This window comes from Lactuca sativa, chromosome 8, assembly GCF_002870075.4.
Source record: "Lactuca sativa cultivar Salinas chromosome 8, Lsat_Salinas_v11, whole genome shotgun sequence".
In the NCBI taxonomy this organism is placed as follows: Eukaryota; Viridiplantae; Streptophyta; class Magnoliopsida; order Asterales; family Asteraceae; genus Lactuca; species Lactuca sativa.
This window is the reverse complement of record NC_056630.2, coordinates 229,173,480-229,185,877: the sequence shown is the minus strand read 5'-3', so window position 1 is coordinate 229,185,877 and position 12,398 is coordinate 229,173,480. Positions and strand designations below refer to the sequence as shown.

The following is a 12,398-nucleotide window of genomic DNA, read 5'->3' as shown; positions in this document are numbered from 1 at the left end:
TTTCCTCATTTGATGGAAAGTTAACCTCATTTAGGAATCTAATTCCTTAACAAATATTGAACCAAACATGAGTATATGGTGAAATTAGATTTCAATTCTGTCTAATTCCCAAGGATTCTAGCGAACCAAAGGCCACCTAAACTTCTATTCAACAAGAAACCCTATCTGCAGAGACCTTTTCGAATGCATAACTTTTCAAAATTAAGTTTTTCTTTAAAAATTAACATTTATCAGTTAACAAAAAGGGTTTTTTATCAACCACTTATTACACTATAAGTCATTATTTCTGATACAAATAACCCTTTCCAAAAGCTTATTAAGATAGTAAAAAGAAGAGACATATGCCTCAGAAAATTGCTAGTCAAGAACAAAAACAAATGCACATATGCATGTGTATATATATAATTAGGAAAAAATAGAAGAGGGAAATAGATTCGGTCGATCATCTCAAAAGTAAAATAGATTGTCAACTTATTCAATATGATTCAAAAACTATGTTACTATAATAACAATCTAATTGTTTTGAAAAAATGATTAAAGAGATTGTATGCAGCTACAGTTTAGGTAACTTTCGACCTATTTTGACGTGTTCCCTTTAGCTAAAATTATTTACTTGACTCGTTAGAGATAAAACTTAACACAAAAATAAGTCCAATTTGACAGCTTAAACAACACCATGTTACAAATTCTCATGCAAATATGAAATCAAAATATGTATAAATGATAAGGACAATAACACTACATATGAAAAGGCAAAAGAAAAATCATTGGTGATACACATTCACAAACTACACTACTTGCATTCGAGAGGATGCGGCTTCTCTTCATGTCTTCATCTTGGCAACTATCACCACGAAGGCAACGTATATCTTCTCCATGGTATCCTCAACAAACATGAAAAGCTTCTGTCTCCAATGCTTCTTGAACAACAATACTCCAATAACACCCCAAAACCCTGTTCCAAAGCCACTCATTATGTTCACGTAAAACCATATCTTCATCAGCTGCTTCGTATTTCTTCTTGCTTGTTGTTGTTGTTGTTGTTGGATCTTCAGGATTTGAGCAACCCTTTGGCAATGGAGGTCCACATAGATCATTGTTCCCCATATATATTGATGGATCAATAAGGGTTTGCAGTTGATTACCTGTTGGAATTCGCCCGGACAAGTTGTTTTGTGACAAATTCAAATGGCTCAAAAAGGTCAAAGCTGCCATGCTCGGAGGGATCCTCCCTATCAACTCATTTCTAGATAAATCGAGAGAATTTAACGCCATCAAGTTTCCAATGCTGCCTGGAATTCCCCCACTGAGATGTTTATTTGACAAATTGAGGCCCACCAACATGCAAAGCGCAGTTAGCTTGTCTGGTATTTCTCCAACAAGTTTATTGCTTGAAAGGTCCATGTTAAAAAGTAAAGCCAAATTTTTTGTATATTCAAGCTCAACACCTTTCATGACCTGAATTAGACTCTCATCAAAATCAGGATCGATAAGAAATTCAATTTCACTCCTAACCATGGCAGCCAACTCCCCTAGGCAATGAGGGATGGTTCCTCTTAAGTTGTTGTATGCAACATCCAAAATTTGAAGTTTTGGAGTTTTGCATAAAGTTCGAGGAATTCTTCCAGTGAAGTTATTTTTGTGCAACCTCAAAATGATTAAAGATGTAAGATTTCCACCAATCCAAACCCTGTATTTTTCTAGACAATCTATTATCACCGACATCTAAGACTTGTAAATCTCTTAAATTCCCTAATTCTCGAGGAAGTTCACCAGTAAAGTTATTTCCGTTGAGTCTTAACCGCTTTAAAGAATTAAGAGCTACGGAACTTGGAATCACACCACAAAGACGATTTGAGTTAAATCTCATGACAACCAAGTTTCTCAGGTTCTCAAAACAGTTGGGAATTTTCCCAGTTAACCTATTTTTGGCAAGATCAAGATATTGCAAATCTGTCCTTGTGCACAATGACCTAGGAATCGACCCATTGAAAAGGTTATTCTGGAGAAGCAATCCACGGGCAAATACCTGCCCAAAAAAGTTAACATTTCCCCCATTGGGAAGGTTCACCAAAGGTCCGGTAAGTTTGTTGTGAGAGAGATCTAAGAAAGGAATCACGGGCATCTTCTGCAACCATGTGGGCAGAGGTCCTGAAACTGTAGCATTCGACAAAACTAGCATCTCAATTTTCCTTTGATTTCGAAGCCACTGTGGAAATCCATTTGCTATATTGCAAGAATCGAGTTGAAGAGTTACCAACTGGAATGGAGGCATCCATTCACGTGAAACATTGAATGTCAACTTCATGTTAAAAGAAGCATCGAAGTTATTCAAATGAATTCAAACATAGCTCATAGGTTTGAACTAGAAGAAGTTATTTATATCCTATTTTCTTGACAAATGAATTCATCATTTATGCCATATTATGCATAGGACATGGTATTTGATCATGTTGTAAGCATGTTATATGATACTAATTGAATACATGGTTAAGTCACTGGATGACTATGAAAACATTCTAAGAGTACGTTAGAAGAACTAAGAGAATGTATATGAGACAATTAGTTTAGAAAGGATCTTTTGGGAAAGTTCTACACAAGATGTTAATTTCTAAACAAATATAAATAATTATGAATTATAATTGGATTTTTGACTTCATTATGGAATGAAGATTAAATCTTTGTTGGAATGAGGTCCAAGCAAAGCATAACGACACAATCTACTACAAAATAAGAGTACGCTACTTTAGAAGTTGAATCCAAATATGATTGGATCAATGAGATCATTGAAAAAACTATGTTGATTTCTGCCATTTGAGGATCATATAGAAATCTTTGTGACTTCGAGAGTATACTTAATCGAGCTAAGAGACTCTATGTCACGAAAGAACACCAATCATATCTCCAAGATATTTAACTATACATAGAGTAAAGTTAAGTATGGAAATGAAAGTATTCACAAAATTCACACAAATTAAATTTTGATAGATCAATTCATAAAGTCATTTTTTAAGCTAACTATGAATGGTTACACTTCAACTATAAGACTTTATTATTCTTCAAATGGATTTTTGATTTTGATTTAGTCTTTGGATATTGGAACATTATAACAACAACTATTAGATAATGTTATGATATATTGGGATATAGTCATCATATTAATACTTGTTGTGTTCTATATTAACATGGTTAATCCATGAATAATGGTATTATTACAAAAGTTCATAGTCGATTATAATTGTGGGAGAAATTATGAAGTAAGACTAATATGAATTAGATTAGTTGACTTTCACTAGATGAAAGTAGGCAAGAGATTGTAACCCAGTTTCATAAGTACTTGTCAGAGAACTAGTATTGAACTGACCCGCATCAATATCATCTCATGGATCGTTATCGTGAATGATACTTGATTAGAAGGTACTATCTTTGTATCCTTAACACCTGAGATAGATAATGGGACTTAAGTGTAGGGAGCATTTCACTTCCCCTAAGACCATATGACTGTTTGTGCCATTCTATCAACGCCTAATTCCCAAAAAGCTTAAAGCTACAATTGGTGTATAAGGTAAGTTTATCAGTTATCTCTTTGCTACAGACATCATGTTAAGCATGAGATTCATATCGAAATCTATCTCATTAGTTGTTCAACTTTTGGTAAGGTGCCTTAGATGTCTAACTCTCAACATATAAGAGGAACAAATCTCATCTTGACTACATAAGCCTCTTGCATAGTTCACACCATACCTGAAAATGGCTTTTATAACTGTCTGTTTTTGGAATTTGCGCAAGTAGGATATTGAAAGTCCTAGTATGCTCAAGAGTCATATTAAAGTGATATTACTAAATAAAATATGATACTAATGGGTCACACTAACAACAACTTGATACAATTGATTATTTATTAGAAATTGATTTTAATAAATATTCAATAAAACTCTTATAATTACTTTGAAAATTATTTATTTCATGGAAATAATAATTCCATTAGCAAGTAACTTAATATATATCATATGGTATGATTTATAAGTCATGTACAAACTTTTAGACAAGTTGAATCTTTTTGTCTTTTCCCTAAAACACGCAATTTCGAGATATGCATAAAAAGAAGAAGTGTATGACTTGTCTAATCATGCTTTAAAGGCATGGGAGACATGATTATGACAAGGGGACATATTTTTCTAAATTTAAAATACCTAATGGGTTAAGACTTCACTTTAAGGCACAATAAATACGAGGCTTCCACTCTTGAAGTTCTTGCCCCTTTCTTCTTGCTTGTAGCTGAGAGCATCTTCCCTCTTTTCTTCTCTTCTCTTCTTTGAACATTTGAAGATTTGATGCTTGCATTTTGCTCTCTTTGAACCATACTTGGGTTTGGTTCAAAACTTAAGAGTTTTACACAAAGAACTAGCATTCTGCATCAAGTTGAGTCATTGTTGGTGTCTCAAAGGTTCCACATCCTTCATCAACTTCCAAGCCCCCCAAGAGAACCTAAAGAGCTATAAAGGTTGTTATTTATTCATCATTCCTTTGGTTGGTGTTTAATCTTTCTATAACTTACAAAAAGATCCTTTTGGGTATAAACTATTTATGTTATTTCAAAAAAAAAATAGAGTCTTCCGTTGCCATATTTTTTAAGTTTATGAAACTATTTTTGAACTAAAACCCAACAATTGGTATCAAAGCCATCTTGTAATTTTGGTTAGATTTTTTATTTTTGGAAATCATGGTTTTTGGAGAATATGGATAACTTGTTTTTGTATAAAAATAAGTTCATACATATTTTCTTTGACAACTTTTAATTGTTATTTTATGTGACAAAAGTTTCATGCATCTTTTGTTATTTAAAGTTGTCTTAGAGAAACAAAGTTTGTTTTATGTATATGTTGATGTATGATGTGCATATACTAGCCAAGGACCAATGTGTTGTTATGTTGTTTTTGTTGTAAAAATGGTTGTAATAATTTATTTATTCATATGGTATGTAATAATTAAATATATTAGTTTTTCTTGTTTATTTTTGTAAAGTAATAGATTAGTTTTTAGAAATAATTTATTTGTATAAAGATGTAACAAGAAATGAAGTTGGAAGCCATTTTTGGAAGACAAAAAGGAAAATTTACGAGTTCTACATGTGCTGAACAAAAAGATGACACTTTCCGTAAAGTGTCATGAATGCTACACATGTGCTGTACCTGAGCTGAACAGAAAGATGACACTTTCCGTGAAGTGCCATGAACCCTATCAACAATTGCTTTTTCTTTAAATGGTTATTGACCTAATGCAGCACATTCTGCAACCTTTTTCTGAAAGTGTTGCATGTGGCAGAATTTTTCCCTTAAAGAAGATTTTTCAATCTTTTGCAAGCAATGAGTGTTTACTCAAGTGGAAGCTTCTACAACAACATTACAAGAATATTTTTTTGGTTCCCTTAAATATCCCTTTAGGATTGGACTTGATATTTTTGTGTTGACTCACAAAAATGTCATTAGTTGGATATGTTTGTGCACATGTGTTTTTATGCATTTTTTTGTGTTGTTTAGTTTATATATATATATATATATATATATATATATATATATATATATATATATATATATATATATATATATATATATAGATATATATATATATATATATATATATATATATATATATTATTTTGTATGGTTGATAAAATTAGTTTTTCACATGATATATATATATATATATATATATATATATATATATATATATATATATATATATATATATAATAGCATAAAATATAGATATAACCGCATCAAAAGATAAACCATTCTAAAAAAAATCATAAATAATACTGAAAAATCAAATAACCGCATAAAAAAACGCAACAAATAAGAAAAATCATCAAATCCGCTTATATTCTCGATTCTTCAAAAAATGATAAAAAAGAATTCAGTGAATACCTATTTGCTTCATTAATTAACAATATTTCTCCGGGAGAATTTAATAAGTGAGAAACGGTAAATGTATGTTTTCTGTTTCTTATATCAATTTATTTCAAATGGTTTGAAATATTTAATTGTGAATTAAATACAGTCTACAAATAAAATGATAGTTAGGAATGTGGATATATAGTGATTAAAGACATGTGAGAGTTTTTTGCGACCATTCAACATGATTTTCAAAATACAATAAATGTTTTATATATATTTAAAATCTCTCTCTCTCTCTCTCTCTCTCTCTATATATATATATATATATATATATATATATATATATATATATATATATATATATATATATATATATAATTTGTTTGTTTGTTGCAGTTTGGAAGAAGAAAAAGTTTGTTTTGTGTGATAAACTTTGATATGGTCTTAAAAATTATACCGCTTTTAATTGAAATGATGAATGATAGTCGGAAAAGAACTATATAATAACTAGAATGTTTTGTGTTTTATTATAACTAAAAACTAAATTAGAAATTGTTGGTTTTTTTGTATAATGGTGCAGTTTTTTTAATAGTATGTTTTTGTTTATTGCTGGTAACAATTTTTTTTTTCTTTTTGCTGCGATTTGTGTTATTTGATGCTATATGTTAATACGGTAGTTTTATATTTTTTTTTTGGTGCTTTAGTTTAATAGAGTGGTTCTTATTATTTTTTTCGGGTGCGTTTTTTAGTTTATTTTATAAGGCTGTTTGCAGCATTTTCTAATGGGGTTTTTGAACGGCATCAACAAATAATTATATTTTATGATGCGATTCGTATTTATTTACCCGGATGTTTTATAAGGCGGTTTGCAACATTTTCTAATGCGGTTGTTGCACAGCATCAACAAATAATGATATTTTATGATGTGATTTATATTATCTATCCGGATATTTTATAAGGTGGTTTGCGACATTTTCTAATAACTGCATAAAAAACGCTATTGTATGATGCTTTACTTTTTTAAGCGGTTTGATAGCCGCATCAACAAATAATAAAAACCACATTATTAAACCTCTTATGTACTAGTGATTCTCTCTAATTCCCAGTGTTTTAAAAACCTGTTCGAACCGGCCGGTTGAACCGGTCGAACCAGGAACTGGAGGTGAGGACGGTTCGATTTGGACCGGTTTTATAATGATTTTCTGACCGGATTGAACCGACCGGGTTTGGTAAAAAAGCGGTTCAACCGGCTGAATTGAACCGGAATGGACCGGGTTGAACCGGCCATTTTTGGATTTTTGTGTTTGTTTTGGTTCAACCGGCTGAATTGAACCGGAATGGACCGGGTTGAACCGGCCATTTTTGGATTTTTGTGTTTGTTTTGGGCTTCTTTATTTGATTTTGAATTTTATAATGATTGTTTTTATATGTTGCATTCTATTTACGTTTGTAATACTAAAAAGATGATAAGTTTTGTAATCAATGTATGCAGGATAATTAAAAACATATAAAAATATAGAACCGGTTTGACCATCCGGTTGAACCGGTTAAACCAGTTGAACCGGAAAACCTCACCCGACCGGTTCAATTAAAAAACCGGTTTTTAAAACATTGCTAATTCCCAAGGATTCTCGAGAACCAAAGGCCCCCTAAACTTCTATTCAACAAGAACCCTATCTGCGTAGGCCTTTTTAAATGCATAACTTCTCAAAAAAATTTCTTTAACAATTAACATTTATCAGTTAACAAAAAGTGGATGTTTATCAACCACTTATTGCCCTATAAGTCATTATTTCCGATATAAATTACCCTTTCAAAAAGCTTATTAAGATAGTTAACAGAAGAGACATATGCCTGCTGAGAACAAAAACAAATACACATATGCCTGTGTATACATATAATTAGAACAAACTAGAAGAGAGAAATAGTTTCTGTCAATCATCACAAAAGTAAAATAGATTATCAACTTATTGAATATGATACAAAAACTATGTTATTACAATAACAATCTAATTGTTTTTATAAAATGATTAAAGAAATTGTACGCGATTACAGTTTAGGTGACTTTCGACCTATTTGACGTGTTCCCTTTAGCTAAAAATATCCACTTGACTCGTTAGAGATAAAACTTAATTCAAAAATAAGTCCAATTTAACAGCTTAAACAACACCATGTTACAAATTCTTATGCAAATATGAAATCCAAATACGCGTATTATTGATAAGCACAATATAACACTATATATGAAAAGGCAAAAAGAAAAATCATCGATGATATATATTCGCAAACTACACTACTTTCTTTCGAGAGGATCTACGCAGCTTCTCTTCATGTCTTCATCTTGGCAACTATAACCAAGAAGGCAACGTATATCTTCTCCATGGTATCCTCAACAAACATGAAAAGCTTCTGTCTCCAATGTTTCTTGAACAACAATACTCCAATAACACCCCAAAACCCTGTTCCAAAACCACACATTATGTCCACATAAAACCATATCTTCATCGACTCATCATCTGCTTCGTATTTCTTCTTGCTTCTTGTTGTTGTTGTTGTTGTTGGGTCTTCCGGATTTGAGCAACCCTTTGGCAATGGAGGACCACACAAATCTTTGTTCCCAGCATATATCGATGGATCATCAAGGGTCTGCAATTGATTTCCAGTTGGAATTTGTCCCCACAAGTTGTTGTGTGACAGATTCAAATAACTCAAAAAGGTCAAAGCTGCCATGCTCGGAGGGATCATCCCAGTCAACTCATTTCTTGCTAAATCGAGAGAATTTAAAGCTGTCAAGTTTCCAATGGTGCCTGGAATTTCCCCACTGAGATGATTATTGGACAAATTGAGACCCACCAACATGGAAAGCGCAGTTAGCTTGACTGGTATTTCTCCCACAAGTTTATTGCTTGAAAGGTCCATGTTAAAAAGTAAAGCCAAATTTTTTGTATATTCAAGCTCAACACCTTTCATGACCTGAATTAGATTCTCATCATGATCAGGGTCGATAAGAAAATCAGGGTCACTCCTAACCATGGCACTCAACTCCCCTAGGCAATGAGGGATGGTTCCTCTTAAGTTGTTGTATGCAACATCCAAAATTTGAAGTTTTGGAGTTTTGCATAATGTTCGTGGAATTCTTCCGGTGAAGTTATTTTTGTGCAACCTCAAAACGATCAAAGATGTAAGATTTTCTCCAATCCATACGGGTATTTTTCCAGACAATCTATTATCACCGACATCTAAGACTTCTAAATCTCTTAAATTCCCTAATTCTCGAGGAAGTTCACCAGTAAAGTTATTTCCGTTGAGTCTTAACCGCATTAAAGAATTAAGAGCAACTGAACTTGGAATCACACCACGCAACCGATTTGAGCTAAATCTCATCGTAACCAAGTTTTTCAAGTTCTTAAAACAGTTGGGAATTTTCCCGGTTAACCTATTTTTGGCAAGATCAAGATATTGCAAATCTGTCCTTGTGCACAATGACCTAGGAATCGACCCATTGAAAAGGTTATTCTGGAGAAGCAATCCACGGGCAAATACCTGCCCAAAAAAGTTAACATTTCCCCCATTGGGAAGGTTCACCAAAGGTCCGGTAAGTTTGTTGTGAGAGAGATCTAAGAAAGGAATGATGGGCATCTTCTGCAACCATGTGGGGAGAGGTCCTGAAACTGTAGCATTCGACAAAACTAGCATCTCAATTTTCCTTTGATTTCGAAGCCACTGTGGAAATCCATTTGCTATATTGCAAGAATCGAGTTGAAGAGTTACCAACTGGAATGGAGGCATCCACTCACGTGAAACATTGAATGTCAACTTCATGTTAAAAGAAGCATCGAAGTTATTCAACATTGAAAGGTTAGCAAAATGGGCTTCATAAACTACTCCTTTTAGAAAATTGTAAGAGATGTCTAGAGATTGCAGTTTGGCAAGTTCCCCAATCGAAACTGGAATATTCCCATTTAATAAATTTCTAGATAGCTTCATTGCTCGTAACGAAACAAGACTTCCTAGAGATGCTGGAATGGGGCCTGTTAACTGATTCAATTCTAGATTCATTTCTTTTAAACATGTTAAATTTCCAAAGGATTCTGGAATCAAACCATTCAATTGATTCCAAGAAAGGTCAATTACAGAAAGTTTCCCAAGGAATGTCGGAATGGGACCTGTTAACTCATTAGCAGATAGATATAATAGTTCTAAATATCTTAATCTTCCTAGTGATTTTGGGATTGAACCTGTCAATCCATTCCTACTTAGATATATGAACCTTAAATTCACCATTCTTCCAAGTGCTTCTGGAATTGTACCATTTATGATACTCCCCTCCAAATCCAACCCCTCCAAAGCATATTGAGAGCACTCAGATACGTTTCTTGATGAGTCGATCATTTCCATACCAATTGCATTTTCAGCCACACTTAAATGTCTAAGGTGACACTGTCTCCAGATTCCAACATCTTCAATCCGATGAAACGAGTTTTCAGAAAGATAAAGCTCTAGAAGGTTAGGCATAATAGGAACCCAGGAATTCAGATTGTTTCCAGTGAGGTCAAGGACTCGTAGGGAACTCATGTTGGTTAAAACAGATGGAAATAAGCCTTGAATTGAATTAGACCTAAGATTCAGCTGTTGGATTTTAGATAGTGTACTGATATTAAGATGGGAAAAAGATAGAAAGGTTTTATCGATCCCACAATTTGACAAATGCAGCTCTGATAAAGAAGGGATCATGTTTACCAAGTTTGCAAAGTTCCATGACGAACTTGGCTCAAAGCCTGAAAGATCAAGGAATTCTAGTGAAGTCAGGTTTTGAAAAAATCTAGGAAGTGGACCTTCAAAAGAATTGAAGCCAAGATCGAGGTGTTTAATATTGGGAAGTATTTTACTCGAATTAAGAAAAGGACCAAGAAAAACACTCGGAAGTCTGCAACCTGATAAACTTAAAATTTTTAACGAAGGAATCATGTAAAGCAGCATGTCCCTATTTTGTGCTCTGCTAAGATCTACATCACTCAAGTCGAGATGCTCGAGTGACAAAAGGCCAAAAGTCCATGCCACATCATTTGCCACCAATGGTTCGTCATCTGGCATAGGCCCTTGGTTTGAACTAAGATCAAGAACCTTCAAATTAGAAAGATTTCCAATGTGATGAGGAATAATACCTTGAAATCCAGCATGAGAGAGATTGAGGTAGCTCAGTTGCTTCAAGGATCCAATGAACTTTGGGATCCGGCTTCCTCCAAAATCATTCCCACTCAAATCCAAATACGTTAGATGCTTCAACTGAGCCAAAGAAGAGTTCACCTCACCACCAACTAAGCAGTAGTAGCCTTCACCAGAATTCTTGTCTCCTCTGAGATCAAGACTTTTGACATTTCCAGAATCATCATCACAACGGACTCTTTCCCACAGGCAACAGTCATTTCCAACCCATGATGACAACATTTTAGAGTCGTCTTTGACGCTCTGTTTAAACTTGAGAAGAGCAAGTCGCTCTTCCTTAGAGCAAACAACACTTATATTTCCCACACCCAAACAAGTACATGTGGTTGCTAACAAAAAAATACTTATGCAAATGAAATGGAGCCCTAAACTCCACTTATTGCCCATTATCAACCCTGATCAGTTTCAAATAGAAGAAAAAAAAATATTGAACTGCAAAGATGGGTTGTTATAATATTGAAGTGATGAAGAATTGAAAATAGTTCATTTATAAAGCAATAAACAAAGACCAATTCTTTTTCATGGAAGACTTGGAAGTCAATGGACATATTTTATCCACAAATTAGTATGTTGTTGCTCCTGGCCTATTATTCTGCTTCTCGACAAAAATGATATGCATATGTGTGTGTGTGTATATATATATATATATATATATATATATATATATATATATTATATATATATATATATATATATATATATATATAATGTAATATTCTTACATCATTTAGACTTTACATGATTTGCATATGTTAAGCTGAGACATACAGTTATAACAATTTCACTTGTAGAAACAGCTAGATCATAGCATATGAAGAAGAACTGATTATGTATCTAGCAGATTTAAAAGATTTTTTTTTCAATTTTCTCCAACAGTAATCGGGTGCAAGATCAAATAGAAATACATATCATGAACACTGTGATGAAATCAGGAGATTATTTGACGCAAAACCAAATGAATCATTTGTGTAAGTACGAAAGGGTCTACTGAAAAGTAGGGAAAATTATTGAGTTTTATGCATTTTCTCCCATGAACAGGTAAAAACTGAATTATGTGTTTGTCCGGGTACCATTAATTTTTGCAAGTTTGGAATGCATCTGGATAACTAAACGATGAGAATTGGGTGAGATAGAGAAAAGAATGGGAAACTTACGAGGTGATCATCGAAGACTGAGAAATCGAAAGTGGTGGTGAGGGGGGCTGGATGGAAGGGGTGGTGTTTGGGAAAGCAAATCGTTTAGGGTAGGAATTAAAAATTTGATTTGTTTCTATTA

The 12,398-nt window shown here is 33.2% G+C and overlaps 2 protein-coding genes across 2 annotated transcripts; both read right to left on the bottom strand.

Annotated features, from left to right (window-relative positions):
- Positions 1-885: 885 nt before the first annotated feature.
- Positions 886-1,518, bottom strand: LOC111905642 (putative receptor like protein 25). Its single transcript, XM_023901333.2, has one exon. The coding sequence runs from the start codon at positions 1,516-1,518 to the stop codon at positions 886-888; it is 633 nt and encodes a 210-aa protein (XP_023757101.2).
- Positions 1,519-8,225: 6,707 nt separating this feature from the next.
- On the bottom strand, positions 8,226-11,510 carry LOC111905625 (receptor-like protein EIX2). The gene has a single exon (XM_023901315.2). It carries the CDS (start codon positions 11,508-11,510, stop codon positions 8,226-8,228), a length of 3,285 nt encoding a protein of 1,094 aa, XP_023757083.1.
- Between the last annotated feature and the right edge of the window lie 888 nt (positions 11,511-12,398).

Excerpts from the sequence above, each read along its gene's own strand:
- LOC111905642 (XM_023901333.2), bottom strand. The coding sequence starts at position 1,518 with ATGGTTAGGAGTGAAATTGAATTTCTTATCGATCCTGATTTTGATGAG.
- LOC111905625 (XM_023901315.2), bottom strand. The coding sequence starts at position 11,510 with ATGGGCAATAAGTGGAGTTTAGGGCTCCATTTCATTTGCATAAGTATT.